The 19491-nt window shown below is 41.8% G+C and overlaps 1 protein-coding gene across 6 annotated transcripts in view; it reads right to left on the minus strand.

Moving 5' to 3' along the window:
- Positions 1-19491, minus strand: part of lrrc49 (leucine rich repeat containing 49) — a 274354-nt gene that overhangs the window by 149247 nt on the left and 105616 nt on the right. For 5 of the 6 annotated variants that reach the window (XM_087982207.1, XM_043680301.2, XM_087982209.1 and 2 more), the window contains one exon: positions 16654-16857. The exons of the other annotated variant lie outside the window; for it this stretch is intronic. In XM_087982207.1, coding sequence (XP_087838333.1) covers positions 16654-16857 — 204 coding nt within the window. The remainder of the gene's footprint in view (positions 1-16653; positions 16858-19491) is intronic. 6 annotated transcript variants of the gene reach the window in all.

Below are 19491 nucleotides of genomic sequence, written 5' to 3' on the forward strand. Positions count from 1 at the left end.
TCAACATATACCACACAGATGGGCAATCCGGCCATGACATTATTAATTATTCTCTGAAATGTGGCTAGAGCGTTTTTCATATCAAATGGCATAACTTTGAACTGATATAGTTCATCTGACATTACAAAAGCTGAAACTGCCTTTGCTGTTTCTGACAAAGGTACCTGCCAGTAGCCTCTGAGCAAGTCCAACTTAGAAATCTAAGTTGCTTGTCCCGCCTTTTCGATACAGTCTTCTAACCATGGAATTGGACATGCATCAGTCTTTGTAACAGCATTGACTTTTTGATAGTCCACACATAACCGCTGGGTACCATCTGGCTTTGGCACCATGACTATGGGTGAGCTCCAGTCACTGTAACTCACTTCGATTATGCCATCTTGGGGCATGGGTTTTATCTCCTTCTGAACCTGTGCCAACTTTAGAGGGTTATGCCTATAAGGATGTTGCTTACTCGGAACAGCATCTCCTATATCTAAATCATGCACAATTAGGTTAGTACTTCCCAGTTGATTTCCGCATATCTCCCCATGTGATAGTATTAACTCTTTTAGGTCATTTCGATTTTCTTGTGGAAGGTAACTTAATAATTTATCCCATTTTTGATAACTTCCTCATTGTCCAATTCAGAATCCTCTGAACTTGGTTCTTCCTTCTGTGCTGTAATCATTAACACCTTCTCTTCTTGCTTTCCTTCCCTGTCAAAATATTTTTTGAGTATATTCACATGACCCACTCTGAGATTCCTTCCTAACTGGAGTCCCTATCAAGTAGTTCACCTCACTCAATTTCCTCTCAATTTGATATGGTCCACTAAACCTTGTTTTAAAGGTTCACCTATTAGTGGAATTAACACCAATACCTTATCCCCAGTGGCAAAATTGTGAATTTTTGATTTCTTATCCACTTTTTGTTTCGTTGTATGCTGCAATACTTTTAAATGTTGTCTAGCCAACTCCCCAGTTCTATTTAGTCGTTCTCTAAAATTTGACACATTGTCCAAATGGGTGGTCTCTGAATTCTGACTTGTTTATTTCTCCTTAATCAACTTTACTTCATGCCCAAACATTAATTCCAATGGACCGAATTTGGTCGATTCATTTGGTGCATCTCTGATTGCAAAAAGCACAAGTGAAACTCCCTAATCCCAATCATCCGGATAGTCCTGACCATAAACCCTTAACATGGTCTTTAATGTTTAATGCCATCTTTCTTGTGCTTCCTGTGATTCTGGATGGAACGCAGTAGCTTTGAATTGTTTTATTTCCAAGCTATCATAGTCTCCTTGAATAGTTTGGATGTGAAGTTTGACCTGTGATCTGACTGGCTCTCTTTTAGTAGTCCGTACCTAGAAAAACATTTGAGTGATTCTTCTCCAATCCTTTTAGCTGTGATATTGCATAATGGGACTGCCTCGACAAGTCTAGTCGATACATCCATTATTGTTAATAAATACTTATTCACACTTTTTTGTTTGAGGTAGGGGGCCTACACAATCAATCAAGACTCTTGTGAAAGGTTCCTCAAATGCTGGAATAGATATTAAAGGTGGTTTTATTACTGCCTGTGGGTTTTCCAATTAGCTGACACGTTGACACATCTGGCAAAATTCAACTACATCTTTGTACAGTCCAGGCCAGTAAAAATGTCTTTGCATTTTAGTCTGTGCTTTCCTCACCCCAAAATGACCTCAAGTGGTTGCTCATGCGTCACTCGCAGCATCTCCTTTCCATACCCTACAGGCAAAACAATCTGATGAACATCTGCCCATTTCTCATCTGCTTAAATATGTGATGGTCTCCAATTCCTCATTAAGACATCATTTGATAAATAATAACACAGAGGGATGCATTCACTCTCCTCTTCTGTATATGCCTTTTGATTCAACTGCTTTAAGTTCTCATCTTTCTGCTGTAACTTAATAAGCTTAGCAGAGCTAAAGATACCTGCATGCTTACCTATTTGCTCCTATTTTGTCTCACTTATCTAATCAAAAAAAAGTATTTGATAATGCTATTTCAGCTTCCTTACCTGTGCCTTTTGACCTCTCCTGCTTCAGCTTGTGACTCTGTGATCTCATTACTACACAATCAGGGAAGATTCCCAAATAAGACTCCTGTAGTGCTTCAGATGGTTGAGTCTCCACTGGCTTTTCAACTAGAGTAGGCAGCACGCCTATCAGTGTGCTACATCATTTGCAAGGACAAACAGTATTCCAGGAGCTGAGAGTTTGTCCACCACTCCTACCACAAATTCTTCACTCTTTTCTGGACACTCGAGCCTCACTTTAAATAATTGAGCACTTTTTGTCTCACCATGGATTCCCGTTACCAGTACCTTTTCTGGCAATAGTCCTTCAGGAGTATATATATCCTCAACCTTCCGCATCTCAGACTGAGAGGATTCTGTGTCTTTTAATATAACCTATTTGCCTGCTACTCCTGGCCTATGTGAATAAACTTTATGCATGCATGTATATGTTTTTAAGCAGACCTGGCACTTCATCCTTAATCAACCTCTGATGCAGCTTTCTAGCTTCCACTGTACTTTCTGTTACCATGCCAACAAAGCTCCCAGGCTTGTCCTGTTTCCTACATCTGACTCTCTCCTAGCCCACCAACACTGTGATTTCATGTGGTTCGCTTTATTACTTTGAAAACACCGGAGCTTTTTACCTTCTTTGTCCCCTTCAAGGGTTTCCTATTTAGTGAGTTTTGAGAAGATTCGTAGCTCAGGTTGAGATTCTGGATACAGGTTTGCCCGCTGATTTGAAAGATTCATTTTCATCACCATTTGTGCACTTTCTATTTATATGTTTGAGTTTCCTTGGGTTGGTGATGACATTTCCTGTGGTGACATCATTTCCTATGGTGATGTCATTTCCTGTACTTTTTCTCAGGGGGTGGTAATTGGGATCCAAGTCAATGTGTTTGTTGATAGAGTTCTGTTTGGCGTGTCCTAGGATGGATGTGTTGCCCCAGTTGAAGATGACACCTTTGGCATCACTAAACAAAACAAATTTGAGGAAACCTTCAAGACCAACAATAATACCCTTACTGGCATAAAATTCACAACAGCGGAGGAAAACAACAACAAACTGCCATTCCTAGATGTCGCAGTAGAGCGCAACAGCCAATGAGAAACTTCAAACCAGCATCTACAGGAAAACAACACATAAGGACCAAATATTGAACTACAGAAGCAATCATCTGAACATCCACAAACGATGCTGCATTAGAACACTATTTCAATGAGCCACCACACACTGCAGCACAGAGGGGCTATGAAAAGTAGAGGAAAATCACCTACACAGTGTATTAAAAAAGAATGGGTACCCAATGAACACAGTCTGCCAATTTCTCAGCAACAGACCCTAACAAGCAGACAAAACACAGAAACCCTAGTCACTCTCCCCTACATCAAAGACATTTTGGAAGTGCCAGACTACTCAGACCCCTTGACCTCACGCTAGCCCACAAAGCCACCAACACACTAAAACAGCGGCCAATGAACTTGAAAGACCCTATACAGACAACATGCAAAACTAATGTCATTTATAAAATATCTTGCAAGAACTGTAACAAACACTACATTGGACAAACAGGCAGCAAACTAGCCACCAGGATACATGAATGTTAACTAGCCACAAAACGACATGACCCACTCTCACTAGTATCCTTACATACAAATGAGGAAGGACACCACTTTGACTGGGACAACACATCCATCCTAGGACAAGCCAAACAGAGATACACATGAGAATTCCTGGGCGCATGGCATTCCAACTGGAACTCTATCAACAAACACATTGACTTGGATCCCATTTACTACCCCCTGAGAAAAAGAACAGGTAATGACATCACCAACCCAAGGAAACTCAAACATATAAAGAGAAAGTGGGCTACACCACGTGAGGATTTCTTTTTATCCCAATTTCTACCCCTCATGGACTGAAATTGATTCTGGAAGCCAGGCTGTGTTTTATGGACCAGTTTATGGATAGTACACACTGCTGCTACTGCAACTGAGCGTCGTTAATGGAGGGAGTGGAAGTGATAACAATCAAGCAGATCGCTTTCTCTTGGATAGTGTCAAGTGTCTTAAGCATTCTTGGAGCTGCACCCATTCAGGCAAGTAGGAAGTATTTCAACACATTCCTGCCTTGTAGACAATGGACATGCTCTGGGGAGTCAGGAGGTGAGTTACTCGCCACAACCTTCCTGTCTTCTGACCTGCTATTGCAGCCACTGTTTATGTGGTGAGTCCAGAGTCAATGGTAACCCTAAGAATGTTGACAGTATGAGATTCGTTGATGGTGACACTAGTGAATGTCAAGGGCAATGGTTAGATTGTCTCTTATTGGAGATGGTCATTGCCTGGCATTTGTCTGGTGTGAATGTTACTAGCCAATTGTCAGCCCAAGCCTGGATATTGTCCTGATCTTGTTGTATTTCAACATGTACTACTCTAGTACTGAGAAGAACAAGGTAATTGATGAAGCATCTGAAAATGGTTGGGCCAATGACACCACCAATGAACTCCTGCAGAGACTTCCTAGCCCTGGGATGACAGACCTCCAACAACCACAATCATCTTCCTAGGTGTCAGGGATGACTCCAACCAGCAGAGAGTTTGCTCCCGGTTATCCATTAATTCCAGTTTTGCTAGGACACCTTGATGGTAAACTCGGTCAAATGCAGCCTTGACGTCAAGAGCTGGCACTCTCACCTCACCTCCAGAATTCAACTCTTTTGTCCATGTTTGAACCAGCCTGTAGTGGGCTCAGGAGATGAGTGACCCTGGTGGAACCAAAACTGGGCACTATTGATGAGACCATCACTTTACTGATGATCAAGTGTAGACTGATGTGTATTGGCTAGAATGTGTCTTGCTTTCTGTGTGCGGGACGTATCTGGGCAATCTTCCACATTGTCAGGTAGATGCCAGTGTTCTAACTGTACTGGAACAGCTTGGCTAGGGGAGTGGCAAGTTCTGCAGCACAAGTCTTAAGTACTATTGCTGGATGTTGTCAGCACCCATAACCTTTGCAGTACCCAGTTTCTACAACCGTTTCTTGACATCACATGGAGTGAATCAAATTGGCTGAAGACTGGTAACTGTAATGCTGGGGATACTGGAGGAGGCTGTAGATAGCTATGAATGCTTCAGCCTTATCTTTTGCACTGATGTATTGGGCTCTTCCATCATTGAGAATGGAGATTCTTGTGGAACATGCTCCTTCTGCAGTGAATTGTTTAATTGTCCATCAAGATTCACAACTGGACGTGGCTGGGCTCCAGAGTTTAGATCTGATCTAATGGTTATGGGATTACTTAGCTCTATCACTTGCTACTTATGTTGTTTGGCATGCAAGTAGTCCCTGTTTGGCAGCTTCATTTTTAGATCTGCCTGGTGCTGCTTCTAGCATACCCTCCTGCATTCTCAACTGAACCAGGGTTGATCCCCTGGCTTGGATGGTAATGGTTGAGTCAGGGATCTGGACTCTAAGGTTGCAGATTGCATTATGGTACAATTCTGCTGCTGTTGATGGCCCACAGCACTTTGTGTATGCCCAGCTTTGAGTTGCCAGATAAAGTCTGTCCATTTAGCATGATGATAATGTCATAACATGATAGTGGTTATTCTCAATGTGAAGGTGGGACTTCATCTCTATAAGGACTGTGCAGCGGTCACTCTAATTGATACTGACATAGACAGATGCCAGCAACTTGGTAATGATGATGAGGTCAAGTATGTTTTTCCCTCTTGTTGGTTCCCTCACCATCTGATCCAGTTCAGCCATTATGTCCTTGAGGACCTGACCAGCTTGATCAACAGTAGTGCTGTTGCCAAGCCACTCTTGGTGGACATTGAAATCCGCCAGCCAGACTGCATTTTACACCCTTGCCACCCTCAGCCCTGCAAGTGGTGTTCAATAATGGTGGAGTATTGTTACATCAGTGGAAGACTGTATGTTGTAATCATCAGAAGGTTGCCTTGTCAGTGTTTAACCTGGAGCCATGTGACTCCATGCGATCCAGAATCAATGTTGCGGATTCCCAGGGCAACTCTCTCCAGACTGTACACTACTGTACTGCCAACTCTGCTGGGTTTGTCCTACTAATGAGACAGGACATATCCAGGGATGGTGATGGTGGAATCTGGACATTGTCTATAAGGAATGATTCTGTGAGTATGACTATGTCAGGCTATTGTTTGACTGTTCTGTGAGACAGTTCTCCCAATTTTGACACTGGCCCCCAAATCTCAGTAAGGAGGACCTTGCATGGCTATTTCTGCGGTTGTCTTTTCCAGTGCCTTACTCTGTCCAGTTTCATTTCTTTGTTGAGACAGCAGTGATTGATATAACTGAGTGGCTTGCTAGACCATTCCAGATGGCATGAAAAGCATGTCACAGAGAAATAGAGACGCACAGCATGGAAACAAATCCTTTGGTGCAACTCACCCATACTCACCAGATACCCTAAACCAAAGCAGTCCTATTTTCCAGCATTTGGACCACATCCCTCTAAACTCTTCCGATTCATGTTGTACTTGGAACTATGATGTTGTGGGCATTAGAAATTGGATATCACAGGAGCAGGAATGGTTGTTGGATGCTCCAGGATTTAGACGGTTCAAAAGGAATGGTGGAGTAGCAAATAGTTGAGTGGACTGTCAGAGAATACAGCAGAATACAGACAGATTGGAGATTTGGCAGAGAAGTGGCAGGTGGAGTTCAATCCAGGCAAATGCAAAGTGATGCATTTTGGAAGATCGAATTCCAGAGCGAACTATACAGCAAATGGAAGAGCCTGGAGAAAACAGATGTCCAGAGAGACCTGGGTGTTCAGGTCCATTGTTCCCTGAATGGGGCAATGCAGGTCATTCCCTCAACGTTTCCCCTCTCAATTTGAATTCGTGACTCCTAGTAATCGAGTCCCCCATGCTCGGAAAAAGCTTCTTACTATCCACCCTGCCAATACCTTTTATGATTTTGTAGACCTCAATCAGGTCCCCCATCAACCTCTGTCTTTCTAATGGAAATAATCCTAATCTGCTCAATCTCTCTTCATAGCTAGTGCCCTCCATGCCAGGCAACATCCTAGTGAACCTCTTCTGCACCCTCTCCAAAGCATCCACATCCTTTTGGTAATGTGGCGACCAGAACTGTACGCAGTTTTGCAAATGTGGCCGAACTAAAGTCTTATACAGCTGTCACATGACCTGCCAATTCTTGTACTCAATACCCTGTCCAATGAAGGAAAGCATGCTCTTCTAAAGAAGACAGAAGGTAGTCGTAGATGGACAGTATTCAGCCTGGAGCTTGGTGGCCAATGGTAGTCTGCAGGAATCTGTTATGGGTCTCTGCTCTTTGTGATTTTGATAAATGACTTGGGTGAGGAAGTGGAAAAGTGGGTTAGTGACTTTGCTGATGACACGAACGTTGGTGGAATGGTGAATAGTGTGGAGGGCTGTTGTAGGTTGCAGTGGGACATTGACATGATGCAGAATTGTGCTGAGAAGTGGCAGATGGAATTCAAGTCAATATCAAGTGATTCATTTTGGAAGGTCAAATTTGAATGCAGAATACAGAGTTAAAGGCAGGATTCTTTTTCAGAGGGATTTTGGTGTCCAAGTCCATAGATTCCCTCAAAGTTTCCAGCCAAGTTTAAAGGGTTGTTAAGAAGACACTTGATGTGTTGGCTTTCATTAGCAGGGGGGATTGAGTTTAAGAGCTGTGATGTAATGCTGCAGCTCTATAGAACCCTGGTTAGACCACACTTGGAATATTGTGTTCAGTTCTGGTCATCTCATTATAGGGAGGATGTGGAAGCTTTAGAGAGGGTGGAGAGGAGATTTACTGAGATGCTGCCTGGATGGAGGGCATGTCTTATGAAGAACGATTGAGGGAAATAGGGCTTTTCTCATTGGAGTGAAGAAGGGTGAGAGGTGACGTGATAGAGGTGTACAAGATGATGAGAGGCATAGATAGAGTGAATGGTCAGAGGCTTTTTCCCAGGGTGGAAATGGCTATCACGGGGGGCATAATTTAAGTGACTGTAGGAAGATGTAGGGGAGATGTCAGAGGTTGGTTCTTTACACAGAGAGTGTTGGGTGCGTGAAATGCATTGCCAGCAATAGTAGTAGAGTCAGATACATTAGGGACATTTAAGCAACTCTTGGATGGGCACATAGACGATCATAAATTGAAGGATATGTAGGTTAGTTTGATCTTAGAGTAGGATAAAAGATCAGCACAATATCAAGGGCCGAAGGGCCTGTACTATGTTGTATTATTTTATGTTCTACATTCATGTACCCCTCCAGACACCTTTTAAATGTTGTTATTGTACCAGTCTCCACAACACCTCTGGAAGCTCGTTCCATACACGCACCATCCTCTGCATGAAAATTATTGCCTTTTGGGTCCCTTGTAAATCCTTCATCTCTCACTTTGTGTTTTGGACTCCCCCCCCCCCCCCCCCCACCTAGGGAAATGACCTTGGCTATCCACCTTACCCATACCACTCATGATTTTATAAACCTCTATAAGGTCATCCCTCAGCCTCCAACACTTGAGGAAAAATAGAACGAGCCTATTCAGCCTCTCCCTATAGTTCAAAACCTCTAACCCTGGCAATATTCTTGTCAATATTTTCTTCATCCTATCAAGTTTCACAAAATATTTCCAAGAGGAGGGAATCCAGAATTGAACGCAGTATTCCAATAGTAGCCTAACCAATGTCTGGTACAGCTGCAACATGACCTCCCAACTCCTACACGAAAGCACTGATTTATAAAGGCAAGCATGCCAAACATCTTCTTCACTACCCTGTCTGCTGGTGACTCCACTTTCAAGGAATTACGAAGAAACAGCCAGAGGTCTCTTTGTTCGGTAACACTCCCCAGGACATTACCATTAAGTGTATAAGTCCTGCTCAGACTTGCCTTACCAAAATGCAGCACTTCACATTTATCTAAATTAAACTCCATCTGCCATTCCTAGGTCCATTGGCCTTTTGGTCAAGGTCCCATTGTTCTCTGAGCTAATCTTCTTCACTATCCACTTCACCTCCAATTTTGTCATCTGCAAACTTACTAACCATTTGTCCTGTATTTATATTCATTTTATTTAATAAATAACAAAACTCAGTGAACCCAGCGCTACTCCTTGTGACACACTGCTGATCACAGACCTCTAGTCCAAAAAGCAACATTTCTCCACCATTCCCTATCTTCCACCTTTGAGCCAATTTTCTATTCAAACTGCTAGCTCTCCACGTATTTCATGTGATTTACACTTGCTAACCAGTCTACCATGCAGAACCTTGTTGAACATTTTGGTGAAGTCCATATTATACAGCATTCTCCATTCTGCATTCCTCAGTCTTCTTCGTCACTTTTTCAAAAAATTCAATCAGGTTGGTGAGACATGATTTCCCATGCACAACGCCATGTTGATTATCCTCAATCAACCTTTGTCTTTCCAAATACATGTAAATTCTGTTCCTAAGAATCTCCTCCAACAACTTATCCATCACTGATGTCAGGCTCATTGGTCTGTAGTTCCCTGGCTTTTCCTTAACACCTTTCTTAAATAATGGCACCACATTAGTCAACTTCTAGTCCTCACCAATGGCTATCAATGATACAAATATCTCAGCAAGGGGCCCAATAATCACTTACCTAACTCCTGGGGTATATGTAATCAGGTCCTGAGGATTGATCTACTCTTATGCATTTTAAGACATTCAGCACCTCTTCCTCTGTAATATGGACAATTTCCAAGATATCACGATTTATTTCCCCAAGTTCTCTAGCTTCCATATCATTCTCCACAAAATCCCTGATGCAAAATACCCATTTAGTATCTCACCCATTTCCTGCGATTCCACACAAAGGCGACCTTGTTGATCTTTAAGGGGCCCTATTGTCTCTCTAGTTTGTCCTTTATAAATCTGTAATTTAAAGTTTATCTAATTTTTGTGTAATATTTCCTCATGTCTGTCAGTTCATCACTGGGTGACACTTCTTAAAATTTGGGGTAGCCCTTTTCAGTACTGAGATGAGGATATATTTTCTCTCAGAGGATTATGTAACTTTGGAACTCTGCCTTAGAAGACTATGGAGGCAGGGACATTCTTTATTTTTAAGACAGATAGATCCTTGCCATGCAGGAAAATCAAATATTAGCCAGGGCAAATGGGAATATGGTATTCAAAATACAAACAGATCAGCCGTGATCTTATTTAATGATGGAGGGTTCATGGAAGGAATGGTCTATTTCACATGTTCATATTTCTAGTTGCTTTTGAGAGTTATGGTGAATTGGCTTTTGAACAATTGTGGTCTGTATGATACTATAAAAGAACCACTATTTTTTGTTTGGACTTGTGACGATGCTGTGGCTTTAAGAAGTCATTTTGTCTTGGGTTTTTTATTTGGAGTGAGGTTGTAAGGCTGAGTCAGCGGGCAGTCTTCTAAAACCCATAGAATAAACAGCTTGTGAGGCCTTGGGTTTTTTTTTTAAACAAAGTTGGAACAATAGAAGCAGCTTGGCTGGGTATAGTCAGCTCTCACAGACCAGGCTTTCTTTTTTTTTAAGTGTTTAGGTTTAGCTTTAAGCAGTTGCTGTTGTGGGCTTGAAGAAGTAGAAGCTATCTTTTCTCTCTGTTGGTTACAACTAGAAGCTGGTATATCTCTCTGCTGCTGGATTACCTGTGAGACAAATTTATTTTTCTGAATTTGCCTTTTTGCCAAGGGGTGTTTATGGCACATTACCATATACTGGAACAGTTAATTAGTAATAGTTACTGTATTTATTATTCTGTTAAGCTTTCCCATAGAGTTATTACTCTAAATTCTTTTTCTTTGGTGGTATTTTGTGTTTAGATAAATTATTTTGCTTAATATCGAGTAGCTTGACCGAATGAATTGTATCTAGAACACAGCACATTACACCTGCCATTAAATTAACAAAAAGTTAGGGTTTAGGCTACCTTCTTAAAATATTTTAAGGGAGTCTGGCCTCGTCCATAACAGACTGTAAACTGAAAAATGAAAGATGCGCTGCTACATAGATAAATATACCAAGAAACCACCTGCTGAAGGAGGAGTGCTCCGAAAGCTAGTGCTTCCAAATAAACCTGTTGGACTGTAATGTGACATTGTGCAATTTTTAACTTTGTACCAAGAAAGACTTTGAAACTTGAAGATCAAGGGGGATTGCATTTTGCTGCACAAGATTATTACTTTTGAAGTAATGAAGTGGATACTGAATAAACAGAGTGACAGCAGGGATCTTTGAGTTAAGGGAAAACTGCATAATGATTGCCTTCAGATTAGTCCTACAGCAGTTTGTTGCAGACTTGTGAGTGCAGTGCATTCAGAGAAATCCAGAAGCCTGCAAACAAGAAGAACTTCTGACCACCTCTCTCTGCAGGTGAAAAAGACAAAATTGAAGGCTCTAAAAATAAAGATTTGAAGACAAAATAAAACATACGTCTAACCTAATGAGTTACTCAACTGAAGACTGACCATCACCCTGCAGGCAACATTGGTTTTTTTGTGGTCATGGTGACAATCAAAAGATCTCTGAGAAACACTTCATCCCACACTTCTGGTATGGACTCTTTTGCGTTTAATAGTCTGTTTTTATTTCTTTAATTCATGAACAAATGTGTGTGTGTTTGGGTTTGAAAAGGATAGGTTTTAAGTTGCATTGTAGTAATGAGTAATTCATTTCTGTTTTGGCTGCTTATAATAAATAGTTACTTTCCTGTTAATGACAAAACCTGGTCTGAATTACTTATGTCTTGAACAGGAGCCAATCAGGCAAACTGATCATCTTGGTGACTTAATTAGACAATTAGTTAGATGTTGTGTGAAATTGTGCAGCTCGATTATTGGCACACCCAATAATATTTGTAGTTCTGTTAGAAAGGAAAATAATTAATGCAAAACTTGCATATAACATTTCATAGAGCTTGGTACATCTTCAGGAGGAAGCTCAAAATGTCACAATAACCCCAGGCATCACATTTCCCCTTGTCAGTGGCAATTAAATTGCTACCACTATTTACTGAGAATATAATACAGATAAGGAGAAAGAAAAATACTTCAAAATCAAAAAGGATAATAATTACACAATTTATTCAGTTTACTGGGCATTTCTTCCACAAAAGTAGCTTATTGCAGTCAGAAATCACACAGTCAGAATCCAAATCATTATTGCAGTCACTATACCACTTGTAGGCTGTGGCACCAACTTGGCTTACCTAAGGAAGGCAAGTATGTGTATGAAAGCTATGACGAAGACAGCTTGAAGAGCACTATCCAACTGTTGGCTTAACAGCTCATAGAAATCCCCAAGGCCCTTAAAAAACATAATCAAAATGAAAAGACAGAATAAAAACAATACCGGGAGAAACCGAAGGTTTGGTCAGATGTTGAATTTAACAGGAGAAGTAAAGCAACCTAAGGACAGAATTAAAAAGCAAGGTTTAAGTGTTTGATGTCATCAAAACTGAAACTGAGGTGGTAAAAGTGTTCTGCACAAGAGGATAGAGATGATTAAAATGAGAGCTTTGGGCTGGGAACCTGTTGTAAGGCGGAGTCGGAGAGAATGAGATACATCAATGAGTGTTAGATTTGAGAACGCTAGGGTTTGGAAGCTACTGTAGATCAGTGAAGATAGGGGTGGGACAGGATTTGGGAAGTGAAGATTTAGATAAGCTAAAGTTTAAACTATAGAAAATGGAGGTCAGCCTGGAGAACACTGGAATTGTTAATGCTAGTAGTGACATAGAGATGAGAGCCGAAAATGTGTTGCTGGAAAAGCGCAGCAGGTCAGGCAGCATCCAGGGAACAGGAGAATCGACGTTTCGGGCATAAGCCCTTCTTCAGGAATCCTGAAGAAGGGCTTATGCCCGAAACGTCGATTCTCCTGTTCCCTGGATGCTGCCTGACCTGCTGCGCTTTTCCAGCAACACATTTTCAGCTCTGATCTCCAGCATCTGCAGACCTCACTTTCTCCACATAGAGATGAGAACCAATATTATGGAGATGGGAATTAAGTGGGTTTTAATCATGGACAGAACATAGGCCTACAAGAACATGGAAAAGACATCAAGGTTACTCATCTCGAGAGAGTGGTTAGTAAGTGGAGTAAAATCTGTGGTATCCATGCAGGGCAACAGCAATAATTACTGTCTTGCTGATAGGAAGGGATCAGAGGTAGCGGGTAAGAGGAGGTGGGGTTAGTTCATTCAAAACATTATGTTGAACAAGCTGACTCAGAGCACGAGGACAGTAAAACAATGTGGTTGAGGAGTGAAATTGGTAAACAATACTTTATATTGCACATTTTTTCAGTGCAAATTGGATTTAATACGATTGAAGAATTTTGACCATTATTTGTAGAATGCGAACTATCCCTACCTGTATTGGCTATAACGCGATTCCGACCCCATTAGTTTAAACGGCCCAGCTATTGTGTGATTTTCTTATAAAGCGAGAACGCATGAGAACAGAACTATTGCATTATTTCAGAAGCCACCATACCATACAATTGTAAACTAGTTTCACGCATGAATATGTTGTTACCAGAAGCCAGAAGAAGGAGGAGTCAGCAAATAGGAAGCCGTTTTGCCATTCAATGGAATTGTGATCTAACCTAAACATACCCGCCTTTGTCACACATTACTTAGTATGTAGGTGAGGAAATGGAGAATAAGGTTAAATCCACATGGAACACTGCAACTGATGCAACCTCAAGTGATGCTATGGTGATGAAAAATAAAGTAACCACTCAAGATCTTCTGGCTGCAGTTGGAGAGGTGGAGTAGAACCAAGCTGAGGAAAGCACCATAAAGTTAGGCAACATAGAGAGCTGTAGAAAAGGGATGGTGCAGTCAACATATCAAGGACTGGTGTTAGGTCAAGAAAGATGAAGTGTGAAAGTGCACCGTGGTTACAGTCATAGAAAAGAATCCTTCAGATCATTTCAGTGTTGCAATTGGAGCAGAAACTTGATTATTGAGGTTGAAACATGAAGTTATGGAAAAGATATGTACAGACTTGAAAACACATTCAAGATTTTAGGAGAGGGAAAGGAGGTTGGAAGTAGAGTGATAGTTTAAAAGGACTGAATTAAGGGCAATTTTTGAAATATTATCAACCTGAAATACTAACTCTATTTCACACTCCACAGATCCACTAATTCTGCAGAATAATTCCAGCATTTCTGTTTTTCATTGAATCACAGAACTCTTACAGTGTGGAAACAGGCCATTCAGCCCATCAAGTCTGCACTGACCCTCCAAAGAGCATCCTATCCAGACCCAACCCTCTATCCCCATAACCCTGCATTTACTTTCGCTAGCCCATCTAACCTACACATACCTAGATACTATAGGCAATTTAGCATTGCCAATCCACCGAGCGTGCACATTTTTGGACTGTTGGCGGAAACCGAGTACCCAGAGGAAACCACACAGACATGAGAACATGCAAACTGCACACAGATGGATATCCGTAGGGTGGAATCGACTTGGGTCCCTGGCACTGACAGCAGTGCTAACCACTGTGCCACCATGTCATTTTTGGTTTGTTTCTTTTTGATGTTGGAAAGTGGATAGTGGTTTTAAAGGTAGAATGTTACAGCGGAGGAGAGGAGATATTTTACATTTATGATAAGAGTAGGCATGAGGGGACAGGAAGAGGTTCAATAGACTGGAGTTTATTAGAAATGGGGTGGGGAGGAAGAGCTGGATCTCATTCGCTTTTATTTACTCATATTATAAACATTCCACATAAAGTTGTCTCTAAATGTAACAGAATTTCAGTTTACGTGTTTTAAACACAGCTTTCATGTAGACATTTAAATAAAAGCTACCATCTTCAGTTGTTACATCAGAATGAATGATCAGTTGTGAGACAAATAGGGTAAAAGAGGACAAAACAGACACTTTGCTCACATTTATCTTTGCTCACAACAGTTAGAAATGTTAGCATCTGAAAATTATGGACAGATGAAGATCTCCTGCTGGTCTGTACAACCTACACCTTGATGATTTTCATGCCACAATATATATCAACAGCCACATAGAATCAGGTACTCTTTTGATCAGATTAAAAACCCCAGGCTAGTTGAGAGGCAAGAAAAAGACAAGTCCTCTTACATTGAGTGAACAGTGAAGAAGGTTATCTACAATTACAAAAACATCCTAATCAACTGGGTCAATGGAATGAGGAGTGGCAGATGGAATTTAATTTGAATAAATGCGAGGTATTGTGTTTTGGCCATACAAACAAGGACAGGACTTATACAATCAACTAAAGGGCCCTGGGTAGTGTTGGGGAGATTTCACTGGGGTGTTTAATGTAGGGCTAGGGAGGGTGACACTTCCAGCCCTGAAATGGTTAACAACAGCCAAGCGAGCTGCTGCAGGCGACTGCATGACTGCTGGAGCTTGTAAGGGATATGCATAATGTTAATTAAATCTTGGAGCCTGTAAATACCAGCCAGTATCAATTGCCCCATCGAAACTCGGGATTAATAAAGAAACCGATCGGAATCTGTAACTGTTAGACAAGTGTGAATTGCTCTATCGGAACCTGTAACTATTGAGTGTGAATGGCTCTATTTAAGTCTAAAGTTGATAAGTGTAATTGACAATTTAGTTAAACTGAAACTATTGAAAATGGCTAGCCTGTCAGACGCATAGTAATTCCTTGAAACAATGAACTATTGAATACGGGATCGGAACCGCTCCCGGGGATGGCTGAGCCATTGTCAAGCACAGCAGGAGCTGGACAGGCACTTCGATGCGGCCAATAGGAGGACGGATCCCCAGCGCGCGCAGATGAATGGACCAATGGGGAAGGCGAACTGATCGGGGACTCCAGGCAGCGCGAAGTATAATTGTGTCAAGTTTGAACGAGAAGGGAGAACGCCTTCTCCAACGAATGCAAGCTTGTAGATTCGTTGTACCAGTTAAGATTCTGTGAATAAACTGCTGTCTGCGTCTAACCATAGTTGCCAGTGTGAGTCTCTCCTTCCGAAAGAACACGCAAAGACGGGACCCCGCGGGTCCGTCTTAACAGTAGTTATTTGAAATTTGTGTCACAGGTAGACAAGGTGGATACCTATCTATTCACTGCCCTCTCCAATGGTCAGTTATATTCCTCTCTGTCCCTCACCTCTATCCAAGGCCCTAAAGGAGCCTTCCACATCCAAAGTTTTACTTGCACATCCACTAATATCATTTATTGTATCCGTTGCTCCCAATGCGGTCTCCTCTACATTGGGGAGACTGGACGCCTCCTAGAGAGCGCTTTAGGGAACATCTCCGGGACACCCGCACTAATCAACCAAACCGCCCCGTGGCCCAACATTTCAACTCCCCCTCCCACTCTGCCGAGGACATCGAGGTCCTGGGCCTCCTTCACCACCGCTCCCTCACCACCAGACGCCTGGAGGAAGAACGCCTCATCTTCCGCCTCGGAACACTTCAACCCCAGGGCATCAATGTGGACTTCAACAGTTTCTTCAACAGGTCTGTTTCCAAGCTGTATGACTCTTATTTATTTGCCTGGTTAAGTGACAAAACAATCTCCTTCCTGTACTCACTAATGAATGTTTTATACCTGTTTTTGCCCAACATAAGGACACGAAGCGACTTCAGAGAAGAAAGACCAGAGATTTCCTCAATCCGATTGTTGTAAAGGTCCAAGAAAATAAGGCGTCGGAGACTGGAGAGGTGTTGAATTTGAGTGATGAGATTGTGCTGGAAATTCAACAAACGAAGTTGCTGCTCACCTTCCAGAATCGGACAGACTGTTAGGTTTCGCCTGGATAACAATTAACAATATAAAACTGCTGATGGTCAAAAATGCATTGCGAGTAAACTGTAGTCTACAAAAAGGCTTCCTTTTACAACAAGTAGTGCAAATTAATTGAAAACTATATTGTTAGCTCAAGTAAAAGGTTAATATTGCATCCCAGAATTGTTACACTTCGTAAGGGGGCTATTCAGCCTATTGTGTCTGCACCGACTCTCTGAGCATGTGGACTTAGTGTCAAACTCAAGTCTTTTGCCATAACTCAGCACTTAAGTCTGTTTTAAAATCAGCTAATGGTTTTTTTGAATGCCTCAATTGAACCCACTTCTACCGACTTTGCAGATAGTGCATTCCCAAACCTGGACCACTAACTGCGTGCAGAGGTTTGTTTTCAACTCTCATTTGCTTCTTTTGCAAACCACTTAAAATCCATGTCTTCTGGTTCTCAATTCCTTTATCAGTTGGACAGTTTCCCCCCAACTACTCTGTTCAGACATATGATCAATGTGAAAACATTTGCCAAATCTCCCCTTAGGCTCCTCCTTTCAAGGAAAACACTCCCAACTTCACCAATTTATCCTCGCATAACTGAACGTTTCCATCTTTGGAACTATTCATATAAAGCTCTTACGCAATTTTTAAAAAATTCATTTGTGTGATGTGGGTGTTGTTAGCTGGCCAGCATTTATTGCCCATCCCTAGTTGCCCTTGAGAATGTGGTGGTGAGCTGCCTTCTTGAACCACTACAGTCCACCTGCTGTAGGTTGACTCACAATGCCATTACGGAGGGAATTTCAGGATTTTGACCCAGTGACAGTGAAGGAACAGCAATATATTTCCAAGTCAGGATGGGAAGTGGCTTGAAGGAGAACTTGAAGATAGTAGTATTCCCATGTATCTGCTGTCCTTGTCTTTCTAGATGGAAGTGATTGTGGGTTTGGAAGGTGTTTTCTGATGATCTTTGGTGAAGTTCTGCAATGCAGTTTGTAGGTAGTATACACTGCTGCTGAGCATCAATAGTGGAGACAGTGACTGTGGATTTAGTGCCAATTAAATGGGCTATTTTGTCTTGGATGGCATCAACCTTCTTGAATGTTGCTGGAGCTGAACTCATTTAGGCAAGTGGGGCGTTTTCCATCACATTCCTGACTTGTGTTTTGTAGATGATTTACAGACTTCAGAGAGTCAGGGGGTGAGTTACTCTCAGTATTCCTAGCCTCTGACCTACTTTTAAAGACATTGTGTTTATGTGGTGATGTGGAGATGGATTGGACTGGATTGGACAAGGTGAAAGAGGTACAAACAATGACTCCTGATGAAGGGCTTTTGCCCAAAACGTCGATTTCGAAGCTCCTTGGATGCTGCCTGAACTGCTGTGCTCTTCCAGCACCACTAAAGGTGAAAGATCACACGACACCAGGTTATAGCCCAAGAGGTTTATTTGAAACACTAGCTTTCGGAGCACTGCTCCTTCATCAGGTGTTAGTGAGAGAGGAAGACCTTCGACACAGAATTCATAACGAAAAGATCAAAAGGTCATACAATTCGTGCGAATGTACTAAATACACATAAGATGGCTCTCAAATATTTAACCAGTTAGAATGGAGGTGCAAGTTTTGATTGATTAATATGTAAATCCCAGAATTTCTTTCAAATCACTGCCCCAAGCAACTTAAGGTGTTATCAACATACTATCAGACAATGTATTTTAGGCATGAGGACTTGTTTGGAGTCTATCTGTGTCTTTTATATTGTGTTCGCAGATACATTCTATTTTGTTCAAAGAGCACACAATTTGTAAACAGTCAGTCAATGAGGTATTTTATAAACTCTTACTTTGGAAATAAAAGACACAGACAGACTCCAAATAAGACCTCATGCCTAAAATATATTGTCTGACCAGAGGTATCAGCTCCTCTATATTGATGTGGAAACAGGTCCTTCAGCCCAACAAGTTCACACAACCCTCCGAAGAGTATCCCACCCAAACCCATTCCCTAACATTTAGCCCTGACTAATGCACGTAACCTACACATCCCTGAACACTATGGGCAATTTAGCACGGCCAATTCACCTAACCTACACATCTTGCGATTGTGGGAGGAAACCAAAGTACTCGGAGGAAACCCACGCAGACACAGGGAGAATGTGCAAACTCCACACAGTCGCCCGAGGCTGGAACCAAACCTGGGTCCCTGGCACTGTGAGGCTGCAGTGCGAACCACTGAGCCACCATGCCGTCCCTTTTTATTTTTTATTTTTATTTTTCTGTAATTTTGGTTGTGGACTGAATGGGAAAAGGACTTTTTTTAAAAGCCAAAGATTGTGGAAGGGATTGTTGCACTTTTAAAAAGCTAGCTTTCAACACATAGTGTAGTGCTGCTTACAGTGTTCTTTGTTCAATTAGTGAGGGAAGTTCAGTTTCAGATATACTGGCACTAGGGACTGTACACAAGGCGAGTTTCAGTTGGCAACAAGTATCTGATAGGTCCGTGGAGTCGAGACCAGTTATGACTAACAGAGATGTGCTGCCTACCAATAACTATGTGATTGGCTCTCATGTAGTTGAGAGGATGTGAAGCATTCAATCTGTAAAGAGACGTGGTATTGTTCTGAAAACCTGAAGCCTGAAGAAAGTCAATT

The sequence above is a fragment of the Chiloscyllium plagiosum genome, unplaced genomic scaffold (genome assembly GCF_037043375.1).
Source record: "Chiloscyllium plagiosum isolate Xiang-an unplaced genomic scaffold, Cpla_swu_hap1 HiC_scaffold_42, whole genome shotgun sequence".
NCBI classification, from domain to species: Eukaryota; Metazoa; Chordata; class Chondrichthyes; order Orectolobiformes; family Hemiscylliidae; genus Chiloscyllium; species Chiloscyllium plagiosum.